This window comes from Dasypus novemcinctus, chromosome X, assembly GCF_030445035.2.
Source record: "Dasypus novemcinctus isolate mDasNov1 chromosome X, mDasNov1.1.hap2, whole genome shotgun sequence".
Lineage (NCBI taxonomy): Eukaryota > Metazoa > Chordata > Mammalia > Cingulata > Dasypodidae > Dasypus > Dasypus novemcinctus.
This window is the reverse complement of record NC_080704.1, coordinates 17605233-17631259: the sequence shown is the minus strand read 5'-3', so window position 1 is coordinate 17631259 and position 26027 is coordinate 17605233. Positions and strand designations below refer to the sequence as shown.

The window sequence follows — 26027 nt, the reverse complement described above, 5'->3', positions numbered from 1 at the left end:
CTTCCTCTTGGTGACAATCATAGCACTTGCCACTCTGTTATGTAAGTACTGATCTCAGGGCCTAATAGACTGTAGGGTCCTTGAGGGTTGGTGACTCGTTCATGTTAGAACTGTCAGAGCATAGGACGTAGTAGAGACTCAATAAATATGTGCACAATGAATCCTAAATGAAATAACAAATGCACTTCCCTGCAGGCAAGAAATGCTCTTAGGGGCTTTGGTAGATCTGTTTATTTCAATCACCCCACATATATTCATTATGTGCTAGGTGACGGTGGGGAAACTTAACTGAGATATTCCTTCTCTCTATATAGGAAGGTGCTTGGCAAAGAAGATATCAACTTCTGTATTTTAAGGCATAAAAAAATCACATGGCCAGAAGGACACCTTTCAAACTAGCATTCTCTTTAGCATATTTTCCCTTACCATTGTTTATTATCTTTAATTTGCAGTTGAATACAATTCTAAATGAAATGAGTAACATCTACAGTACTGAAAAAGTTTGTAAATCAAGTAATCCAGAGGAGTGTTTACTTCTTGAACCAGGTAGGCAATTAATTTTGAGTAGCGATTATGAAATTTACTTTTTCCTTCTAAGTTCTAAAGGTAGATTGACATTAGACGGTAACATTATAGCTTTCTGGTGGATACTCCAAATGTGCTAAGACTCCAAATATGTGTGTTTCGTACATAGATGCTCTTTTAACTTCTAACAAAACCTCACTGTAAATTTTGTCACATTCAAATACTTTAATTAAGTTAGTAATTAAATTATTTCAAATGGTTTATTTCTCTGCAGGCATATTTTCAAACTATGATAAGGGAGAGAAAATGATCAAATCATGAGATTTCTTTATGATCTTGATGTTTGCCAGCTTTACTTTTAGCTCCTTAACTTTATATAATGGTTTCTAAATAAAATATTTTACAAAGTATGTTTATTTCCCTCTGGGTTCTTTATGATAACAGGTTTGGATGTCATAATGGAAACTAGCACAGACTATGATGAGAGGCTGTGGGCTTGGGAAGGCTGGAGGTCTAAGGCCGGCAGACAGCTAAGGCCGTTATATGAAGAGTACGTGGTCCTTAAAAATGAGATGGCAAGAGCAAACAGTAAGTTTGCTGGTCTGTACGGGTCTTGAAGCTCTCAATGGGGCTATCACGTTGCTTCTCATTCATGTCCAAACCTGCCGTTTGATATCAGGGGTATCCCTAACTTAAAGATCATCTGCTGAACAACTCTCAAGAAGAAAGCAATGGGAAATGAGAAAAGAAGCATTGGCACTTCCTAGTTTGAAGAGCTCAGGAGTGAAACTCTCCACCTGTTATCTAGGAAGGTCTCAGACCCACGAGAGTTCCTGCTTTCCCCCAGAGTCTGTAGCATTCTGGCAATCCTCTATCACATGGCCATCACTCTCTCTGTGCCTGTTGCTATCATTTCTGCTAATCTCCATCTTCTTCTGTGGCTTTCTCCTGACTGACTGCATCCAAATTTCCTCTCTTTATAAGGCCTCCAGTCATACGGATGAAGACCTGCCCTTACAAGTGTGTGACATTGGACAAGTGATTTAAACGCTCTAAGCATAGTCTGTTAATCTGCTCAGTGGCGTTTACAATAATGACAATCTTGTCAGTGTTCTATGCTTATTAAATGAGATAATGCATTTAAACTCTTGGCACAGAGCAAGTGCTTAACAGACATTAGCTAGTGTTATTGAACATTTGCCCTCCTGTAAATTGATATTTAGAAAAGCAATAAAAATTTGATAAACCTTGGATGATTTTTTAACCTCCCAGCAAGGCTAATTTGTGAATATTGTACATTATCTCTTTCTTGCTCTTATTTTCTCCCTTTTTTTTTTTTTTACAGATTATGAAGACTATGGGGATTATTGGAGAGGAGATTATGAAACAGAGGGGGAAGATGGCTATGGATATAACCGTAGCCAGTTGATTGAAGATGTGGAAAGTACCTTTGAAAAGGTAACTGAAGAACTGTACACAGAGACAGATGTAGGGAAGTGCATGGGAAGAAGGGAAAATGACCAAAGGGATCCCAGCATGTTCTTAACACATTGGTTAGCCATTTCCTGGCCTCCTAGAGTCATGGAATATTAGAGCTTGCAAGGATTTGAGAGAGCTATAGGATAACCCTTATAGATGATTAACGTCTTCATAATTGCTCTTTCTGCCTCTGTTTTCCTCCCTTTTCAGTCAATGACAAGCAATTAATAATAGAAAGATTATAAGGAGGAATAGTATTTTAGATTATAAAAGGAATGGTCTTCATGTGCTACCTGGGACTGGCACTGTCTTCCTTTGTTAGAAGAACCATAGGCTTTGCTTGATTCCTCAGAACAATGGATATTATTATTTCCTTAGCCTTTTGACTAAGGAAGCCTTCATGGGGAAGGAAGAGTCCTATGAGCTCAGGTGTTCCACAGACACTATCCAGTGTCTCCTTCTTCCTTCATTTTGATCCCCATACCTCCCCTTTGCTCCGGTCCCTTCAATCTTCTAATGTGAAGCTACTCTGTTACAACATAGTTGGGAAGAGCTATTATAAATATAAGTAGGACACAAAAAGAAATGGTCAAAAGATTTGAGTAAGTACATCATCAGAGAAATTATATAAATGGCAAATAAGCAAGTAAAAAGTTATTAGGGAAATGCAAATTTATACCATGATAACAATTCACTACATACCCACCAGAATGTCTGTGATCAAAGTGACTGACAATACCAAATGATGGTGAGCATGTGAAGAAACAGGAACCCACATACATTACTGGTAGAAAGGTAAAATGGTACTCAGTTTGTAGTTTCCTAGAAAATTAAACACACACTTACCATATGACACAGCTATTCCACTCCTAGGTACCTACATGAGAGAAATGAAAGCGTATAGCTGCACAAAGATTTATACATAAATGTTCAAAGAAACATTATCCATAACAGCCAAAATCTGGGAAAAAACAACTGTCTAACTGGTAAAAGGATAAACAAACTCTAGCATATCCATACAATGGGATACTCTTAAGTAATAAAAGGAATGAACTACTGATATGCAACAATGTGGATGAACCTCAAAAACATGATGAGAAGTAAAAGAAGCCAGACACAAAAACCATATATTGTATATTGCCATTTATTTGAAATGTCCTGAATAGGCAAAACTACAGAGACAGAAATAAATTCAGTGATCAGGCTAGGGAATAGAAGTGAAACCGGCTGCAAATGGGCACAGGAAAATTTTGGGGAGTGATGAAAGTGTTCTAAAATGGATAGTGGTGATGATTGCACAAGTATATGAATATAAAACTCATGAAACTACACTTAAAATGGGTAAGTTTTATGGAATTTAAATTATGCCTCGATTTTTAAAAAGAAAGCAGATGGCATCTTAAAAATGAACATTTAAAAATGCTTTCATATGGTGATCTTGTGTTCCTCCGGGCGTGTTTATTGTTTTATGCACTGAAGTTCATCATCATCAATATCTGGGAAGGGGGAGTGCTTTCAAACGCTCCAGAATATTTTAGAAGAGCAGAATTTCCCCCCCTCATTCTTTAGGGAAGTTCTAATTGTCTAAAGAAGCTCCTATTTCTAGTGTTGGGGATTTGGGGTTGGAAATTGGAGCCTGCTATTCTTGGTCTTAAACTTTCTTCCTGGGCTTTTCAGATTAAACCATTATATAAACACCTGCATACCTATGTGAGGACAAAATTGATGGATGCCTACCCTTCCCGTATCAGTCCGACTGGTTGCCTCCCTGCCCATTTGCTTGGTAAGACACCCTGGGAATTCTTTTTTCCCTTTGATTTTTAAAATTAGAGCCATTGGAGGTTTACTAAAAACCATAGAAAGTACAGAGTTCCCTTATATTCCCTCTCACACATGCAATTTCCCCTATTATTAATATTTTGCAGTAATGTGGTAATTTTCTCACAATTGGTAAAACAATATTATTATAATTATGCTATTAACTTTTGCTCACTGTTTACATTAGGGTTTGCTCTTTGTGTTGTACAGTCCTATGGGGGTTTTTGTGGCAACTTATGTATAACCCAAATTTTCCTTTTTTATTTCTTTTCAAATATACAATTCAGTGGTGTCATTACATTTACAAAATTGTGCCTCCATCACCATCACCCATTGCCAAAACTTTTCCATCACCTCAAACAGCAGCCAATGACACATTAACTCCTTATTCTCTCCCTCACCCAGCCCCTGGTAACCTGTATTCTAGTTTCTGACTCTATGAATTTGCATATTCTGCTTATTTCATATAAGTGACATCACAGTATCTATCTTTTTGTGTCTGGCTTATTTCACGCAACAAGATGTCTTCAAGGTTTATTCACATTGCTGCATGTATCAGAACTCCATTCCTTTTTATGGCCAAGTAATATTCCATTGCATGTATATACCACATTTTGTGTACCCATTGATCTGTTGATGGATACTTGGGTGGCTTCCACCTTTTGGCAATTGTGAATAATGCTGCTATGAACATCAGTATGCCAATCTCTATTCGAGTCCCTGCTGTCAATTTTTTGGGGTAAATCCCTAGTAGAGGGTTTGCCGGGTCGTACAGTAATTCTAAACTTAACTTCCAGAGGAACCGCCAAACTGTTTTCCACAGCAGCTTCACATCTGTGCACTCCTACCAACAATGTACAAGTGTTCCTATTTTTCCACATTCTCTCCAATTTAATTTCCATTTTTTAAAGTAGTCATTCTAGTGGATGTGAAGTGGTATTTCTTTGTGGTTTTGACTTGCATTTTCCTAATGATGTTGAGCATTTTCATGTACCTATTGGCCATTTGTATATCTTCTTTGGAGAAATGTCTATTCAAGTATTTTGCCCATTTTAAAATTGGGTTGTTTGTAGCATTTCTTTATATATTCTAGGTATTAAACCCTTGTCGGATATGTGGCTTCCAAATATTTTCTCCCATTGAATAGGTTACATTTTCACTTTCTTGACAAAGGCCTTTGAAGCACAAAATAATTAATTTTGAGGAGATCCCATTTATCTATTTTTTCTTTTGTTGCTTGTGCTTTTGGTGTAGTCTAAAAAACCACTACCTAACACAAATACTGAAAATGTTTCCCTTTGTTATCTTCTAAGAGTTTTTATAGTTTTGTTCTTCTGTTTAAGCCTTTGGTCAATTTGGAGTTGATTTTTGGATATGACTATCCAGTTCTCCCAGCACATTTTTTGAAGAGACTATCCTTTCTCCATTGAGTGGAACTTGACACCTTTGTCAAAGATGGGTTGGCCAAAAGTGTGAGGGTTTATTTCTGAACTCTCAACTCAATTTTATTGGTTTATATGTCTGTCCTTGTGCTAGTTCCACATTGTTTGCTTACTGTAGCTTACAAGGTTTAAAATCAAGAAGTTGAGTCCTCCAACTTTGTACATCTTTTTCAAGATGCTTTTGGCTATTCAGGGCTGCTTACCTTCCCATATGAATTTGAAGATTGGATTTACTATTTCTGAGAAGTCTGTTGGGATCTTGATGGGAATTATGTTGAATCAGATATTGCTTGGATTGAATTGACATTTTATTTTTTATTTTCAAAGATTTATTTATTTTTTTCTCCCCCGCCCCTCACCGACCCGGTTGTCTGTTCTCTGTGTCTATTAACTGTGTGTTCTCCTTTGTCCACTTCTGTTGTTGTCAGCGGCACGGGAATCTGTGTTTCTTTTTGTTGTGTCATCTTGTTGTGTCAGCTCTCCGAATGTGCAGTGCCATTCCTGGGCAGGCTGCACTTTCTTTCATGCTGGGCGGCTCTCCTTCTGGGGCGCACTCGTTGTGCGTGGGGCTCCCCTACACAGGGACACCCCTGCGTGGCAGGGCACTCCTTGCATTCATCAGCACTGCACGTGGACCAGCTCCACATGGGTCAAGGAGGCCCAGGGTTTGAACCTCGGACCTCCCATGTGGTAGATGGACGCCCTAACCACTGGGCCAAGTCTGCTTCCCTGAATTGACATTTTAGCAGTATTTAGTCTTCCAATCCATGAACTTGGAAAGTCCTTCTATTTATTTAGGTCTTCTTTAATTTCTTACAGCAATGTTTTGTAGTTTTCTGCGTAAAAGTCCCTTACATCCTTGGTTAAATTTATTCCTATTCCTAGGTATTTGATTCTTTTAGAAGCTATTTAAATGGAACTTTTCCCCTTGATTTCCTCTTCAGATTGTTTATTACTAGTGTATTAAATATTACTGATTTTTGTGTGTTGTTCTTGTACTCTGCCACTTTGCTGAATTCATTTCTACCTCTAGTAGCTTTGTTGTGGATTTTTCAGGATTTTCTATGTATATGATCACACTATCAGCAAATAGGGAGAGTTTTACTTCTTCCTTTCCTATTTAGATGCCTGTTATTTTTTTTCTTGACTAATTTCCCTGGCTAGAACTTCCAGTACAGTGTTGAATAACAGTGGTGACAGTGGGCATCCTTGTCTTGTTCCTAGCATTAGAGCCAAAGCTTTCAGACTTTCACCATTCGGTATGATGTTAGTTGGGGGCTTTTCATTATGTCCTTTTTCATGTTAAGGATGTTTCCTTTCATTCCTAGCTCTCTGAGTGTGTTTCTATCTAGATGGCATGCTGGATTTTGTCAAATGCCTTTTCTGCAACAACTGAGATGATCATGAGCTTTTTTTCCCTTTGTTTTATTAATATTGTGTGTCACATTAATTGATTTTCTTCTGTTGAACCACCCTTGCATAGCTGGAATAAATACCTCTTGATCATAATGTATAATTATTTTAATGTACTGTTGGATTTGCTTTGCTAGTATTTTGTTTAGAATTTTGCACCTATAGTTACAAGGGGTAGTGGTCTGTCGTTTTATTTTCTTGTGATATCTTTATCTGACTTTTGTATTAGGGCAGTGCTTGCCTCATAGAATGAGTTGGGAAGTGTTCCTTTCTCTTCAGTTTTTTTTTTAAGAGTTTGAGCAGGATTGATATTAATTCTTCTTTGAGTGAATGGTAGATAGAATTCACCAGTGAAGCCATCTGGTCCTGGACTTTTCTTTGTTGGGAGATTTTTGATGACTGATTCAAGCTCTTTACTTGTTATTGTCCTGTTGAGTTCTTCTATTTCTTCTTGTAGTCAGTGTAGGTAGTTTTTGTGTGTCTAGGAATTTGTTCATTTTGTCTAGGTTATCTAATCTGTTGAATACAATTGTTCATAATATCCTCTTATAATACTTTTTATTTTTGTGAGGCGGATAGTAATGTCTTCTGTATCACTCCTGATTTTAGTTATTTGTATCTTCTTTCTTTTTTTCTTTGTCCGTCTAGCTAAAGGTTTGTCGATTTTACTGATCTTTTCAAGGAATCAACTTCGATTTTGTTAATTCTCTCAGTTGTTTTGATTCTGTATTCCATTTATCTATGATTTAATATTTATTATTTCCTTCCTTCTAGCTTTGTGTTTAGTTTGTTTTCTTTTCCTAGTTCCTCCATATGTGTCATTAGGTCTATAATTTGAGCTCTTTTTTCTTTTTCAATGTAAGCAGTTAGAGCTATAAATTTCCCTATGGGCACTGCCTTTGCTTCATCCCTTAAGTTTTTTTTTCTCTCTCATTGTCTGCTTGTTGTTTGTTTGTCTTCTTTAGGAGGCACTGGGAACCAAATCCAGGACCTCCCATGTGGGAGGTGGGCGCTCAACTGCTAGAGCCACATCCACTCCCCCCTCAAGTTATGATATGTTGTGTTTTTGTTTGTCTCAAGATATTTCCTGATTTCTCTGTGATATCTTTTTTTTAGAGATTTATTTGTTTATTTATTTATTCCTTCTTTCCCTCCTCCACTGCTATTTTTTGCTGTGGTGTTGTCTTCTCTTCTCATTTTTTCTCCTCTAGGATTCACCGGGATTCAATCCTGGAGACCTCTGATGGGGAGAGAGGTTCCCTGTCAATTGTGCCACCTCAGTTCCTGGTTTCTGCTGCACTTCACCTTGACTTTCCACTTGTCTCTCTTTTGATGTGTCATCATCTTGCTGTGTGACTCACTTGCACGGGGCACTGGCTCACCACACGGGCACTCACAAGTGCACTCGTGTGGGCACTGGCTCACCACACAGGCACTTGCACGGGCATTGCTTGCTTGCTGCATGGGCATGCTTTCTCTTCTTCTTTTTCACTAGGAGGCCCCAGGGATTGAACCCAGGTCCTCCCATATGGTAGGCAGAAGATTTATCACTTGAGCCACATCCACTTCCCATGATATCTTCTTTATCTTCGTTAGCTCATTGATTATTTGAGCGTGCTGTTTAACTTCCACTTATTTGTGAATTTTCCAGTTCTCCCTCTGTTACTGATTTCTAGATTCACACCATTTGTGTTCAGAGAAGATGCTTTTTATAATTTCAAACTTTTAAAATTTATTGAGACTAATTTTGTGACATAATGTGTTTTATCATGGGGAATGATCCATGTATACTCTGCTGTTTCTGGGTGCAGTGTTCTGAATATGTCTGTTAAGTCTAGTTCATTTATAATATTGTTGAAGATCTCCATTTCCTTATTGATCTTCTGTCTAGATATTCTATCCATTGAAGAAAGGGGTGTATTGAAGTCCCCAATATTATTGTAGAGGTGTCTATCTCTTGCTTTAGTTTTGTCAATGTTTGTCTCATGTGTTTTGGGGCACTGTGGTTAGGTGTATAAATGTTTATGATTGCTCTTTCTTCTTGGTGGATTTACCCTTTTATTAAGATTTAATATCCTTTATCTCTTGTTACATTTTTTTAAATGTAAAGTCTATTTTCTCTGATATGAGTATAGCTACTCCCACTCTCTTTTGGTTACTATTTGCATGGAATATTTTTTCCATCCATTCACTTTCAACCTATTTGCATCTTTGGATCTAAGGGAGACTTTTGTAAACAACACATAGTTGAATCATGCTTTTATTTGCCTTCTGCCAATCTGTATCTGTTGAATGAAGAGTTTAATCTGTTTATATTCAGTGTAATTATCAATAAAGCAATATTTACTTCAGCCATTTTTCCTTGATTTCTTATATGTCATATCTTTTTTGTTTTTCATTTCCTTTTTGCAGCCTTCCTTAGTGTATAGTTGATCTTTTGTTGTATAACTTGATTGATTCCTTTCTCCTTTCCATTTCTGTATATATTTTAAATACTTTCTTTGTGTTTACCCTGGTGCTTGTATTAAATAGCCTAAGTCTATAAACTTCTAGTTTGAAAAGATACTGTTTTCATTTCCTGACTTCTTTTCTGGGTTCTGCTGACTTCCAGCTTCTGGCTCTCTCTTTGGCATTCTTTCTGTGAGTCTGAGTATCATTCTGCTTATAAAGGACTCCAGTAGTAGGATTAAAACCCATCCTAATTCTGTTGGGCCACAGCTAAACTGAAGTAACCTCATCAAAAGGTCCTATTTACAATGGGTTCACACCCACAGGAATGGATTAAGATTAAGAACATCTATTTCTGTGGTACATAACTCCAAACCACCACAGATACACCAACTTAATTTCCGTAGTATACATAGTCTCTTTTCCTATACCTCTCCATTTCCCCTCTTACAGTTGTTTTTGTCACACATTACCTCTTAATGTTATACATGTCCATAACATGGAAATATGATTATTTCTTGTTCAATTGTATTCTAGATCTATAGGAAATAAAGAATAGAGTTACATACTGAGGATACCGTACTTTGGGATTTTGCGTTTATTCATGTAATTACCTTCACTGGAGAGCTTCACTTCTTCATACCGCTCCAAGATACTATCCCTTGTTCTTTCCTTTCAACCTGAAGAACTCCCTTCAGCATTTCTTGTAGGGCAAGTTAGTTGGTGAAAAACTCTGTTTTCTGTTTATCTGTGAATGTGTTGAACTATTCCTTATTTTTGAAGGACAGTTTTGCCAGATAAATAATTTGGGGCTGGCAGTTTTTCTCTTTCAGTACTATATATGTCATACTACTGTCTTTTCACCTCCATCGGTTCTGATGTGAAGTTGGCACTTAGTCTTATTGAGGATTCCTTGAATGTTATGAGTAATGCTTTTCTCTTGCTGCTTTCAGAATTCTCTTTATCTTTGGAATTCAACATTTTGATTGTAGCAGGTCTATTGGAGTTTATCTTGTTTGGAGTTTGTCATGTTTCTTGGATGCGTATTTTTAGGTCTTTCATAAGATTTGGGAAATTTTCAGCTATTATTTCCTAAAATATTCTTTCTGTTCCTTTTTCCTTTTCCTCTCTTTCTGGAACTCTCAGAATGTGCATGTTGATATGATTCATGTTCTCCCACAGGTCCTTTAGGCTCTACTCATTTTTTCATGATCTCTATCTGCTATTGCAACTATATGATTTCAATTGTCCTGTCTTCTAGTTTGTGGATTCTTTTTCTGCCTGTTCAAATCTCCTGTTGAATGCCTCTAGTGTATTTTTAATCTCTATTATTTTCTTTCATCCCCATAAATTCTATTATGTTCTGTTTTAAACTTCCTAATTCTTCTTTTTGTTCATACATTGTCTTTTTTTTTAGATTTATTTTTTATTTATTTATCTTCCTCCCCCCCCCCCCCCCCGTTGTCTGCTCTCTGTGTCCATTCACTGTGTGTTCTTCTGTGTCCACTTGCATTTTGTCAGCGGCACCGGGAATCTGTGTCTCTTTTTGTTGCATCATCTTGCTGCATCAGCTCTTCGTGTGTGCAGCACCACTCCTGGGTGGGGTGTGTTTTTTTCATGTGGGGCGGCTCTCCTTATGGGGTGCACTCTTTGTGCACGGGGCTCCCCTATGTGGGGGACACCCCTGCGTGGCACAGCACTCCTTGCACGTGTCAGCACTATATGTGGGCCAGCTCACCACACAGGCCAGGAGGCCTTGGGTACCGAACCCTGGACCTCCTATGTAGTAAGTGGATGCTCTATCAGTTGAGCCACATCCGCTTCCCCATACATTGTCTTCTTTATGTCCTTTAGTTCTGTATCCATATTTAGTTTATTTTGATATGCATTTTCCATTAGCTATTTTTTTCAGTTTATTTTAACTTTTTTGTTTTTTTCTTCTTTATTTTCTTTTAAATGTTACATTAAAAAATATGAGGTCCCCATATACCCCCCACCCCACCCACCCCTCCCACATCAACAACCTCTTCCATCATTGCAGTACAACCACTGCACCTTGCAAATACATTCTGGAGCATTGCTGCACATGGACAGTGGTCCACATTGTAGTCCACACTCTCCCCCAGTCCACTCAGTGGGCCATGACAGGACACACAACGTCCAGCATCCGTCCCTGCAGCACCACCCAGGACAACTCCAAATCCTGAAAATGCCCTCACACCATATCTCTTCTTCCGTCTCCCTACCATCAGCAGCCACTGTGGCCACCCTCTCCACATCACTACTACAATTTCTTCCCTTACTAATCACAATAGTTCCCCAGCAAAACACCAGTAAGTCCACTCTAATCCATACTCTATTCCTCCATTCTGTGGACCCTGGGATGGTTATTTGATTTAGGAGATTTCTCTGAACATCTTTGATTGGTTGTTCCACTCTGTTTCCTCTGAAAATTTAATTTGTTCCCTTGAATTAGCCATCTCTTCCTGTTTCTTTGTATGTATTGTGATATTTTGTGAACATCTGGGCATTTGATTATTTTGATGTGCTAACTTAGAAGTCAGTTACTCCCTCTTGCCCATGGTTTGAGTGTAGATTGGCTGTGTGTTCTTTAGTACTTGGTTCAGTTTATACTGAACCTTTAGAGAAGCCTGGGTTTAACAGTTGAATTTTCTCAGGTCTTTCTGCACCTGCTTCTTGCCCTGGGCATGTGCAGTAAGTTTTAAGATTACCTTATTATGTGTGACTGTCCCCAAACCCCTTCCCCTCCCTGGGAGAGATTTCCTTTCTTCTGTTCCTCTTCTGGGAGTCCTGGGCTGTTCTCTTCGTTTTTATACACATTTTGTTCCACAGCAGCTATAATTTGCTCAACTCCTCTCCAGCTCTTTGGACCACTTTTTCACTCCAGCTTTCAGCCCTGAGCCTGCCCCACCTTACAACTGTTCAGCGTCCACTTTTCATAGGGCATTTCTGCCCCCCAGTAACTTCCACATTAAGAGATCCCAACCCATGGAGCCAGGTGAGTCAGTGTTTAAAAAAACAACCAATTTTTTCATTGAGGTACACCAGCAGTTAGGGACAGGCTGGGAGTATGCACAGCTTGCCAGTAGTTCTGCTGCACATCACTCTGGTTTCTGATGAACCACTGTGTGCATGCACACTCCTTGCCTTGGTTCTGTGTGGCCTTAGATCCCCATGCCTGAATGTGCGTGGTACTCTAAATTGCTGCCATAGGTAGTCAACAACTATGGTAGGATGTGCCTAGGTCAGAGTGCTGTCACTGTGTGTCTCAAACAGCGTGGGACCAAGCATGGGATAGGGTCTGGAGTGGTAATTCTCTTTTGGTGGTTATTTTCTTTGATTCAGCATTTGTGGAGTCTTTCTTTATTCTCTGTTGTCCTCCAGAGTTCAAGAAGGTTGAATCTGCCTTTTATTTAGCTCCCTCTAATGGGAAATGTTCTCGGGGATGTCTTATGCCACCATCTTGATGACATCCTCCCTGAGGCATTGTTTATATACTTGGCCCTTTGTTATTTGCTTCAATAAAATTGTGTTTTTATTTTAAGATCTATTTTTATTTATTTATTTCTCCCCTTCCCTCATTTGTGCTTGCTGTCTGCTCTCTGTTCACCTTCTTATTAGGAGACATCAGGAACAAAACCCAGGATCTCCCATGTGGGAGGGAGGTACCCAGTCACTTGAGCCATCTCTGCTCCCTGTTTGCTGTGACTCATTGTGTTTCCTCACTGTGTCCCCTCGTTGCTTGCCTTGCCATGCCAGCTTGTTGCGTCAGCTCGCTGTCTTGCTTGTCTTCTTTAGGAGGCACCGGGAACCAAACCCGGGACCTCCCATGTGGTAGGTGGACACCCAACTGCTTGAGCCACATCTGCTTCCCAAAATTGTCTTTTGAAGTAAGTCACAAAATAAAACTTTTTTTTTTACATATTTATACTATATTTATTGAAAGTGATGTACAGATATTGAGACAATAGCTTTCAAAAAAGGTAACATTTGTGTTTACATTGTGGTTTATATTTTAGACTATACAATTTTCTAAATTTTTAGTTATCTTATGTTTTACATTATGATTTACATTTTAGCCTATCAGCCCCTATATATTTTTGGTGTAATTTTACATGTCTTATATCCATCCTTGTGTACTCTTTTAAATTTTTTATTCATTTTTAAAAAATATTACATTCAAAAAATATGAGGTCCCATTCAACCCCACCACCCCCACCCCACCACTCCCCCCACAGCAACACTCACTCCCTTCATCATGACACATCCATTGCATTTGGTAAGTATATCTCTGGGCATCGCTGCACCTCATGGTCAGTGGTCCACATCATGGCCCATACTCTCCCACGTTCCATCCAGTGGGCCCTGGGAGGATCTACAATGTCCGGTAATTGTCCCTGAAGCACCACCCAGGACAACTCCAAGTCCCCAAAACACCTCCACATCTCATCTCTTCCTCCCATTACAAAATAAAACTTTTGAAAATTCTATGGCTAACAGGAAGTTACTAATATTATAGAAATCACAGTTTGAAAGCACTTCTTCAACAGAAAGACCATTTTAAACTATTCTCTTTGCAGTATGTTATTTTATACATAAAGAGTTGTGTTGACTGTCATCCAAAGGACAAGGATATTATTTAATATAACTAGAATAAATTACAAGTTAGTTCAAATGAGAAAAAATAATTTTTGCTATTCAAGTTGGTTGTCTAAGCTCTTGAGGCAGAGTTTGGAATTTTGTTATCATATCATTAGAGGAAAGAAGCTTGGTAGGCTAGAGGTGGTCAGGGTGAGAGAAGGCTTTCCAGAATTAAGGTATAGCCTGGATGAAAGCTTTGTAAATGTATTTTAGACTGCATCAGTTACACTTACTAATGAATACTTGGCTTGGAGTCATTTGAGTATTAATGAATTCTTCTTGGTCATGAAGCAAGAGGCCTAGATTAGGAGTAGAATCAGTGTTCCAAGAACTTTGAATCCTACCGCTGAGAATTTGTAGACCATCCAAGACCTGGAGTCCTTTGTTGAAACTCCTCCTTCCTTATCCAGGGAGTGGCCATTCCAACCCTACCCCAGCCCCAGCAGCTGAAGCGAAATAAAATATCGGTGTTTCAGAAATTCCATTTCAAGCATACAGTAGCATTCTTACTACCATTAAACTAAGTTGCTAGTAGTTGATTCTCCTCCATAGCCAAGCCCCATATCTGTCAGCAGGGAGAATATAGATGAACCTAAGGAACCTTTTTACTCTAAAGTAATGCAGAAATCCTCTATAATATCCTTGACAGGTGATATTCAGTAATTCACTTTTTGCTTAAACATGTCTGCTGTGATGTGGCTCTTCCTTTCTTCCAGTGTAGACTAATCCTTTGCTGGATGGCACCAATTATAAAAAGTTCTACCTTTTGTGGAACCGAATCAACACTCCTCTAATGCCTTCCATTAATTACTCCTAATTCATATTATGATGTTACCTAGAATATGTCATTTCTTCTTCTACAAGATGGCTTTCCAGATATTTGGAGACAACCATCATATAAAACACATCATAGTTCCTGGCACAAGAGTATGTGCTCAATACATTTTAGCAACTATTATTATCATCATGTATATACTGTTTTCTTTTTTTTGAGTTAAATATCCCACACAGATTTTTCAACTCTGCCTCAAAAATCCTACTTCCCTAATTGCTCTCCTTTGAATGAACTATACTTTTTCAATGTCTTTTTCAAATATTCAAATGTCATGCCCAGACTGAACAGTTACCCTAGATGAGATGTGTCCAGCATTGAGAAAAATGGTACTGTGACTACCTTTGTTCTAAACAGTATAATTTTATTGATTTAATCCAAGTTCACATTTGCATTTTAGGAGCCACATCATCATATTGTTTGTTGGCTCACTTTTGGTATTTTGCATGAAGAATGTGTTTCAGCTGGATGTCATATATCATAGATTTCTATGAAAGATTTTTAAAATGTAAGCATCAGACTTTACCTTTATCTTTACTAAATTTTATCTTTTTAAAAATGAGTTTATCCAAATTCTCTTCATGTAGTTGTGTTGCCCCATTCCTTTGGGGCCAGAACTCAGGCTCTGATATCAGAATGACTTTTTCTCGATGCATCTTCCCTTTTGGGGTCTCTAGCCTTGAAATCCAACTAAATATTTCTTTGATATTTTTTAAATCACCCAGTTAGGTATGTTACTATAGTATATTATTAAAAATGGAACCTTAGTTGTTAGTTAGTAGAAGTTCCTGAAAGATGATTCTAGGTGATCTCTCTTGAATCCAATACTAGGCATTAATAATAGTCGGTTTAATTTGTAGAATATGTCATATGGATGGTGGAATATAGAGATACCTTTCTAATCTATAATAGCTATGATATTACATACTTTGAACAAATTGGGCCTTTGAATATTAATTTGAGATAGGAGAAACTGGGAAGATTTCCTAACAAGCTTTGCCTAACCACATACTCTCCTGTCATTTTAACCTTTTAGAAGAGATAGAAGGAAGAGTTGAAAATTTAAAACAAGAGAAGGAAAAGAGGGGGAAAGAGGCAGTGAAAGGAAGCACAGAAAGTGGGTTAAATCTAGAATACAAGCATACCTCCAAGATATGGTGGGTTCAGTTCCAGACCTCTGCAATAAAACACGAATATTGAAATAAAGTGAGTCACATATAGAAGTTATGTTTACACTATACTGTAGTCTATTTAATGTGCAATAGCATTCTGCTTAAGAGAACAATGTACATACCTTAATTAAAATGTGACACAGACATGAAGTGAGAGCATTTTTTTTTTTGGAAAAAATGGGGCCAATAGACTTTTTTGACACAGGGTTGCCATAAACCTTCAATTTGTTAAAAAAATGCATTTTCTGTCAAGCACAATAATGTGGAGCACAATAAAACAAGGTATGCCTGTACTGTATGCTTTGCTTACCATTCCTATCTCATGCACTATGTAAAATTGGGTTGCTACTTCTATTGTCATCATATATTAACTGAATCTTTTTTTCATAGGTGATATGTGGGGTAGATTTTGGACCAATCTGTACTCTTTGACAGTCCCCTTTCCACATAAACCAAACATAGATGTTACTGATGAAATGAAGAAACAGGTAGGGAGAAAAGACCTTAAAAAAATCTAAATTCTCAATTTCATTGCTTTTTATGCTATCCTTCTGTTCCTATTTTTTGCATGTGAAACCATGTAAATAAAAAATTTCAGGTAATTTAAATTTATTTCTAATGTAGTTATCTTTTCATGAAAAAGTAGTTTACAATGTCAGTGACCTCAAGTACTTTGAATAATAAGTATGGTATTGGATCTTACTGAGAGGTATTCAAAATTTAGATGCCATGAATTAGCAGCTGGCTGGCATCATTCTTTCCAACGTTAGTCATTGCTAAGTAATCAGTCACTAATCTCTATGAAAAGACAAAGATATCATTAGAAGATTTTCACGTGTTATTTTAAAAATCATTATTGTTAAAACTATTAGGTCTTTAAAATAAATTTTAATCACCTTTGTTTTACTGTCTTTAATAATTGTTTAAATTGTCTGTGTTCCCTTCCATTGATGAAATCATATTATAGTTATAATTCTTTACTTTTCTTTATTCAACTAAAATTCTACATTTCTGGGTAAACCTGATAATTATACTTCCATTGGCTGTATAAAATTTCTTAGGATAGTTGTACTCTAATAACTATTTCTACATTGCTGGACATTTGCTTATTAATGGTTTTAACTCTATAAGTAACATTACAATGCACATCTTCACATACAGAACAGAGCATACTCCTGGGAAAAGTTCACTGCAGAATAAAAATGTGAAGCTGCAAGGGCCTTCAACCACTTGCTTTACAGGTTAAAGCCAGTTTTCCTCAAGAAGGGGACGAGACAGGCATGCAGTTGTTCTAGCCCCATTCCACAGTTGAGCAGCAGTTGAGGCCCACCTTTATGTAGCTCCCTAACCTTTCTGAAGCGGTTTCACACCCGTCATCTCTCCTAGTGTTATCCCTACAACAAACCTATGACACTGTCAGGACAGGCATTGTGATTGTTCCATGTTGTAGGCGAGGAAACCAAGGCTTCAGTGAAATGATTTGCCCAAAGTCACAAGATATTCAATGGCAACTAAGGTTGCCATTCAGAAGGAATTCAGAACTCCTGATATTTCCACACTTTTTTTCTATTCATTCATTCATTCTTCATTTAACAGATGTTAATTGCTTGCTAGTTAGCACTGTTTTGGTAGATGTTCATTCTGTTTAAGAATGCCATACTCTTCAGTACCAATATTAAGCTTTTAGAGGTTAATAATAGTTTTTAAATCCGTAGGCTAATGCCCTGTTTCTTAGCCCCAAGGATAGCATAAGAGAAAGTTTTCTATGTCACTGTAAGTGATTCGTGATGTATCTGCCGAGTTCACAAACTTAGCTCCTCCAACGTGGACCTTATCTCCTAAGCAGGCTTGATCAGCTCCTGGGACACTGGCTCCTGGCAGAATTTTCTTGGTGACAGATGCTTACACTGCCTCTCCCCAGTTCCAAGGCCTTCTAAAAGTTTAGACTGTCATACAGATCACAAAGCTGAGGTTCAACTATCCATTGGCTGCTGGGTCACAGCTGGGCTCTTTGGATTCCAAGAGCCCATGAATCCACGATTACCTTATTGTTTGTATCTTCCTCTGTGCCTTATACAGGGCCTTCCTGCTTGAAGGAGCTCAGTCAATAATTGTTCCCTTGGGTTAAATAGTCTATTTTTCCTAAGCTAATACTTAATTTTTAATGGTCATAGTAAATAGAAGGTTATTGTTGTTTATGTTTATACTTAAAATATAAAGTAAAAAGGCACAAAACATCACACAATATCTCATCCTGCCTGCTGTTAACATTTTTGTGTATTTCCTCATTAAGACTATACTACATAAGCAGTTTATATATTTTACTTTTTCACTTACTACTACATTGTAAATATTTTATCACATCAACAGAAATTCTTTAGTGAATGGCTGCATAAGTTTCCATTCTACAATGATATCATTATTTCTTTAACCGCTCTGGTAGTCGCTTTTACTGTTTTTCTACCAAAAAAAATAAACCACGATCCTTTAAAATGTAATTATTTGACCTGATTTCTGATTATTTCCTAGTTTAAGTCCCTAGAGACAGGATTACTGAGACAAAAAGCACAAACAATTTGAAAGCTGTCCATATATGTCAACAAATTGCCGTCCAGAAAGGTTATGCCAATGTACATATCCAATAGAAAGAATGCTGCCTTTTTAATGCTGCACTTAAATACTGTTATTTTCTCAGACCTGGGATGCAAACAGGATATTCAAGGAAGCCGAGAAGTTCTTTATGTCTGTTGGTCTTCCTAATATGACTGAAGGATTCTGGAACAACTCCATGCTAACTGAGCCTGGTGACGGCCGGAAAGTGGTCTGCCACCCCACAGCATGGGACCTGGGGAAGGGCGACTTCAGGTACTGGAGCTGATACTTACATGGCTGATAATAAGATGAGGGACAATGGAACCTGGGGTGTGGTTGAGCTTGGATTCCTTCTCTGCTTCTCTGAACACAGAAGAGATGAGTTAACTCTCCTTGAGGGAAGGCTGGGAGTCCATGAGAACACATCTTGGCTTTCCCAGGAAAAGTGGATTACCAGCTAGCCCTAACTCAAACCCTCAGACAATCTGCCTCAGATGGAAGGCATACACACACACACATTAGAATAGCATAGTCGTGGAATTGCTGATGCCCGCATTAGACAAGATTTGGTACTAAAATTTGTGGAAAATGGACATGTGAATCAGGCATCGATTCTCCCATCAGTGTTTCCCTCTTGTGAGTGAGACAGGACAGGCGAATAAATAAATTGGCAACAAAGTGAGAAAGCAGTACACGTCATAAAAGAAACACAATGCTCTATGGGGAATTAGAAGAGAAGAAATTATTATACCTGCAAGGGGGGTGGGGAGGATCAGACAGGGCCTTGTGGGTGGTATTTGTCCAGGGCTCGAAAGACAGGAAGGGTTTGGACAGACAGAGATGAGAGGAGGAAGCTGGACTGGGAGAACAGCAGGAGCAAACACAAAGAGACTGGGCTGGGATGTGTACTGGAGTCAGCAAGTTAGGCTACAATACAGGCGTGTGAAGGAGGGCTACACCAGAATGAGCTCAGGCTTTGGACTCCAGCTTCAGGCTGCACCCTTGGGCAAGGTGTTTAACCTTCCTGGGTTTCTGTTTCCTTATCTATAGAGCAGAATAATAACTTGCAGATGGCAGGTTTGTGTCTTAGGTGAGGTACCCTAGCTTGAGATGGAGATTCTTTGACAAATGCTTCTTTGAGCAAGACCTCTCAGGCACAGAGGAGTAAGGAAAGCAGGGTGGAGCAGGGAAAGGAGTTAAGCAAGGATGTGGTCTCAGCTGGTCACTTGCCTCAGGCAGATCCCCCGGGCACTCTGGAGCGTGATTTTTAACACAGAGTTGGTCCCACCTTGAAGCAAGGGGAATGGCCTTTGTAGCACCATATTAGTTCATCCTTGCCTGTGAAGTGCCCCAGAAGTTGAGGAATATAACCTCCTGGTTGAGGCCCTTCCCATGTACATGGTCAAGGGCAGTGAAGAAGGAAACAAATGTTGACCCTTAACAGTTATGACTCAAGTAGATGGGGGATGAGTACCCCTGCTAGGTAAAGGGGATCTGAGTGGGGTCCCAATAGCATTCACTAGAGTAGGAGTCAGCAATCCTTTTCTGTAAAGGGCCAGATAGTAAATAGTTGAGTTTTCTGGGGTCTCTGTTCAACTATTCAACCTTCTAGCATGAAAGCAGCCATAGGCAATCTATAAACAAGTAGACATGGCCATGTTACAGTAACACTATTTTAAAAACCAACGAACAGTCGCAGGCCATTGTTTGCAGACCCTGGTACTAGAGTGAGGCTTAAAAATGAGAAATTACATGTGTATTTCCTAGCATAGGACAAATATACATTAATACATAACAGCTATTCTTGTAATTGGTTCAAAAGAAAATAGAGAGAAAACAAGTTAGAAAAGCAGGTTGTGGTCATATTGAAGTGTATAAATAAGGCTGAGTTAATTCTTGAGTGGGCGTGAGATCTTGAAGGGAGGGTGACATGGTCAGAGTGGTAGGAAAGTTAATTTAGGAATCTATTGAAATATAACCCCTACATCCTGAATGTAACTATTCTTGCCAAGTTGAAAAGGATCACCATTTAATTGCCAAATGTAGTCCTTATCTCATTGGGCCACAATAGCATTTGACAACGTTAAAGAATTATCTTTGAAATGATATTTTCCTTGGCTTCTGCATTGTCATTCTCTTCTGGACTTTTTTGACCTCTGTGATTGTGCTTTCTCCATCTTTCCCTGAATCATTTTCCTTTCCTCACTTCCTAGGGACTGGACCTGCCATAACCTTGCCTTTGGCTCTCTTTTCTTGTAATTCTATACTTGTTTCTTGGGCCATCGCATCCACTCCCAACCTTACATACTAATGTTTCCCAAATGTCAATTTCCAGCCCGTTCTGCCACTTCTCTTCCTGCTTATACCATGTTCTTTTCTCAATCCTTTCTTTTAGTCCTTCCAGGAATGTCAACCTCTTTCCCCTCTCCCTGCCTTCTATCTAGCAAACTCCTGTACATCCATCAAAGTTCATGTTGCTCATTGCATCCTCAGTTACACCTCTCTTGGTGATTCCAGGAGACTTGCCTCTTACTCACCCATTGTTATGCTCAAGGCAGTTTCTACTAACCACTTATAGAGTAGTTGTCTCAAAGTTTCTATAGCAAGAGACCATGTTTATCTGTCTTCCTATTAGTGTGTGAATGGAAGAATAGGATTCAGCCCTATCCATCATTTTATACTGAGCAACTAGAATAGTTTCTAGGACATAATAAGTAGATACTCAAGATTCATTGGTGAATAAATCTTGGAAGGATGGTCCATGCTACTGAAACCCCATACAACTCTAATGTGATCCTTAAGTGAAATTCAGTGAGATTCATTTAAATCTTGCCCATTTATGTGCAGGATCAAGATGTGCACAAAAGTGACAATGGATGACTTCCTGACTGCCCATCACGAGATGGGACACATTCAATATGACATGGCATATGCCAAACAACCCTATCTGCTAAGAAATGGAGCTAATGAAGGGTTCCATGAAGCTGTTGGGGAAATCATGTCACTCTCTGCAGCTACGCCTAAGCATTTGAAAGCCATTGGTCTCCTGCCACCTGATTTTCAAGAGGACTCTGGTATGGACATTTTTTTCAAGGCTCATGTTGGAGTTCTTTAGTCTGATGTGGGCAAAGGTATTTATTGTCATGTGTAGGAAATATTTATTTTTTTGTCACATAATCTATAAGGTATTTATGGGTAATTGGGAATTGCTTCTGATAAAAAATTTTTAAAGTATATATCAGAATATGCCAAACTGTAGCTTTGTATCTTTGAAAAGGGAGTAAGAGAGGTAACTCAATGAATAGGTTTGGGACCCTAAGCAACATATAACACAAGTGTGTTTTGTTTTAAGATACTAAACCAGGGCCACAGAGCTGAAATGGCTTTTAGTGCCAGCTAATTAGTGTCAGGGTACTGACTAGATCCCTCTGGTTTTAGGTTAAACAATCCATTCTATCTAAAATAACTCTAAAAACCGTATAACAGCAAACTGAAGCTAAGAGAGGGAAAATAACTAGCCAATGGTCACAAAGCAACAAAGTGGCAGAACAGAAACAGAGCTCAAATCAAAAGCTTTCCGCATAATATTATGACAGTCAAAAGTATGACTTGAAATTTGAGCGTTCTTAAAGATTGTGAAGATTGAAAGGGACCTGAATGTTTTGTTCCTCCAGGAGCTGCATGAGTTTCCCCCCGCAATAATCCCTCCAATCCATGCTATCCTTCAATATCTCCTGATAGACAACCTACTTTACCAAGGCAGCCCATTTCTCTTTGGGCAGCTTGGACTTAATGGAGCATGCCAAATGTTCTCGAGATCCAGGTTCTACAGTGAGGATGCTGTGGCTTTTGTGGACAATTAGAGCCAAATGCCTTCTCTCCTTCTATGTATTTCTCTCCCCTCATTTTAGCTATTTTGAGACACAACTGGCTGGAGTGTGTGGTCAATGAGGCCAAGGTTATGAGTGCCAGTCTTGTGTGGGCAATCCATGTTGCTTTGATCACTGGCTCTAGGCTTTCTGTGATCTCACGAGGGCCTGGAAGTAAGTCAGTGTAAGCCCACACCCAGCAGGCTATAGACCAGTGGTGGCATACTGCAGTGAAGGGAGAAGCAAAAACAAGGGAAGTTAATAGTAGCCATCCACTGGATGGAATGTGGGAGAGTGTGGGCTATAGTGTGGACCACAGGCCATGGGGTGCAGCGATGCCCACAGAGATGTACTCACCAGATGCAATGGATGTGTCATGATGATGGGGGAGAGTGTTACTGTGGGGGAAGTGGTGGGGTGGGGGCGGTGGGGGTGAATGGGGACCTCATATTTTTTTAATGTAATATTTTTAAAAAAATGAATAAATAAAATAAAATTTAAAAAAATAGTAGCCATACCTGCTTACTAATTTAAAAATACCTTTCATTCAAGTTAATTGCCAAGCAATTATTTATCTTTCTTAAAACATTCCCAGACAGCAAGCAAAGATGACTGGAGCACTACATTTCTGAAGATGGTGCTAGACATGGTTAAACCACTGGTTTGGAAAAGTTGCTTCTTTCTTTGGCTCTGTCCTTATCTATGAATGATGTTAAGCAAATAAATTCCTCTGTTTCGTCCTTCTCTCCCTCCTTTGCTCCTTTCCTTCCTGCTTTCAAACTTGTGTATTGAGAAAATACCATGTGCAAAGCATTTTTCTAGATACCACAAATGATTGTGTGTCAAGTAGATAATACCCCAGTGTTTATATTTCAAGAACCTTCATTTGTACATTGCAGATGATCCCTACTGTCTCTTTAGTTCACTGGTAAAGGATAAATGAAAGAGCATGATCCGTTAAAGCATTTAAAATTCTTAGTAAAAACTGTGGAGCAGGTGTAGCTCAATGGTTTGGCACCTGCTTCACATGTATGAGGCCCCAGTTCAATCCCCATACCTCCTAAAAATAATAAAATAAAAATAAAATAAAATTCCTAGTAAGAAAGATGTCAGTGCATTTAAAGTACACTCTAGTTTTGATTTTCCAGTGGATGGGGTCTTCTGGAGAGACTCTGCTTTTTTTTCATTCTCCCTGGTTTACTGGCTTTTGACCATATCCATTTAATATTTGTTTATTTAGCGAAGATTCACAGATGGCCTCATTCATGTTCCAGACACTGGGCTAGGTAAATGTCTTGAATAAGACATTAACAGTCACTGCCTTCATGGACTTTACAACAATAAACAGTGTGACTAGGAAGTAGATGAACTAGCCCTAATTACCTCTGATAAAGAAGGCAAATAGGGAAGTGAATGTGGCTCAAGCAATTGGGCTCTCATCTACCATATGGGAGGTCCAGGGTTCCATTCCCGGGGCCTCCTGGTGACGGCAAACTGGTCGGTGTGCAGAGCTTGGCCCGTGTGGAGTGCTGACCCTCACAGGAGTGCTGGCCCATGTGGCAAGCTGGCTCAAGGGGAGAGCTGGCGCAGTAAGATGATGCAACAAAAAGAGACACAGAAGAGAGGCAATAAGAGACACGGCACACCAGGGAGCTGAGGTGCTGCAGGAGATTGAGCACGACTCTCCCATTCTGGAAGGTCCCTGGATCAGTTCCTGGTGCCACCTAAAGAGAAGACAAGCAGACACAGAAGACTCACAGTGAATGGGCACAGAGAGCAGACAATGGGGGGGGGGGGGGAATAAGTAAATAAGTAAGTAAGTAAATAAATCTTTTTTAAAAACAAGGCAAATGAAACTAATGGAAAGAAAGAGAATCGATTTTATTTATCCACTCTGTACAGGCATTTCACTGTACTTCAAGTCCCTTAGCTAAGAATATGAATATAAACATACTGTGTCCACTGTCAATATTTCTCTTGTGGTCATCCTTATAGTAAGTATATATTGAGGAAGTGTAATCTTGAGATTAGGAAAATGACCTCTAATATGAAGTATACATTGTCATTCTGATTTTAATATTTATCCTTTGTCATTTTGCTTTCAGAAACTGAAATAAACTTCCTACTCAAACAAGCACTCACAATTGTTGGAACTCTGCCATTTACTTACATGTTAGAGAAGTGGAGGTGGATGGTCTTTAAGGGTGAAATTCCAAAAGAGCAGTGGACGAAAAAGTGGTGGGAAATGAAGTAAGTCAATGAATATGCAATCAGTGAAAGAAGGTATTTGGCTGGTTATATATACATCTTTCTATATATCTATGTATCAGTGTGTCATCTATCTATCCATACACACACACATAAACTACTAGTGTCTGTACTCCATTACCCAAGGACTTCTTCTGGCCACCAGAGTCCTCGCATGGCAGAAAGGAACTAATGCTGCCCTCCTCAGCCCTCAGCTTATGACTGATGAGAGGTGGCAGTAGTAAATTCCTCAGCTCCTTTGCCCTCAGGTGGGTTAACTCTGTGGTGAGTACTTCACACTGACTTCTAGAGTTCTTTAGTGAGATTAAGCTCTAGTTACCTACAGTGGCAACTTGCTTAATAACATAACTTTTTTTTGGGGGGGGGGCTGGGTTTTTTTTCTCTCTCTTACTTCTTTACTCCTTTGCCAGAGTTTCCTAGGATCATTTCTCAGGACAGTGTCTCAGGGTCTACTCTGAGAGAACCCAATGCAAGTCAACTAGAATTGGGATTCTTAAAGATGGCTTCATAGCCAAAATAACTGGGATTTCAATGGACAAAACTTAAAAGGCTGGTGATATGGGGTTATGTATGTGGAAAAGAGAGAGAAGGGCATTTAGGGTAGAGGAGTGCCATTAAGTCATACACACACACACACATACATACACAGAGCTTCCTTTTGATCTTTTAAGTCTCCATTCATGTGCGATCTCCTCAAATTTTCCTTGGCTGTACCCCTCACTCAAGCAGGGTCAGGTGACACTACTCAATGCCTTAGCTTCTTAAGTGTTGGGTGGCCTATTAAACTGTGATATTTAGAAAGAGATCAAATTATTTTTTTTACTTTTTCTTTTATCAATTCTTTTAAACAGAAGTTTCGACCCCCATATTTTAGGCAAAATACTTGGGATCCAATGCTGATCATTGACCTTAAAGAACTTTTAGTTAATGGGGTACATGGAAAACAAAACCATTGCAATATGTTGTGTTGTGATGGAAGGGGACAGGGACCCATGAGCATCCAAGAGGAGGTCACAAGCCTACCCTAGGTAGTGAGATGAAGAGATGGCATCCAAGGTGAGCCCTGAGGAAGGGAAGGGAGTTAACCAGGTGTGGGTAAATGGTGAGGACAGAGGGAACAGAAAGAATTCCCAGCCAGAGAAAGCTTGGTATGTTTGGGAAATAGATACTTATCCATTTCAGTATTTTCAATACTGCATTATTCATCACTGTATCCCAAGTGCCTTGCACAGTGTACATGCCTTGCACATATGAAATAAATGGATTTTCGATGAAAGAATTATAAGAGAAGAAAGAAAGAAAAAGGAGGGAAGGAAGGGAGGGAGGGAAGGAGAGAATGAGATCTTCTCCCCAGCATCTTTTAGACCTCTGTTAATCTTTTTTCATTTTTCTGATTTATCCTTTTTGCAGTGAAGATCTACATATTTAACATTCAGTTGTACATCTGTAAGTTTAAGTCAGTGCCACTCTTCTGCCAAGATTCTCTCTAACATAACTCTTACTTTGG

The 26027-nt window shown here is 38.9% G+C and overlaps 1 protein-coding gene across 1 annotated transcript in view; it reads left to right on the top strand.

Moving 5' to 3' along the window:
• Positions 1-26027, top strand: part of ACE2 (angiotensin converting enzyme 2) — a 62396-nt gene that overhangs the window by 18587 nt on the left and 17782 nt on the right. Inside the window, exons 5-12 of the mRNA XM_004449067.5 lie at positions 453-546; positions 970-1113; positions 1871-1983; positions 3682-3787; positions 16182-16279; positions 18487-18656; positions 21231-21457; positions 24358-24502. Coding sequence (XP_004449124.1) covers positions 453-546; positions 970-1113; positions 1871-1983; positions 3682-3787; positions 16182-16279; positions 18487-18656; positions 21231-21457; positions 24358-24502 — 1097 coding nt within the window. The remainder of the gene's footprint in view (positions 1-452; positions 547-969; positions 1114-1870; positions 1984-3681; positions 3788-16181; positions 16280-18486; positions 18657-21230; positions 21458-24357; positions 24503-26027) is intronic.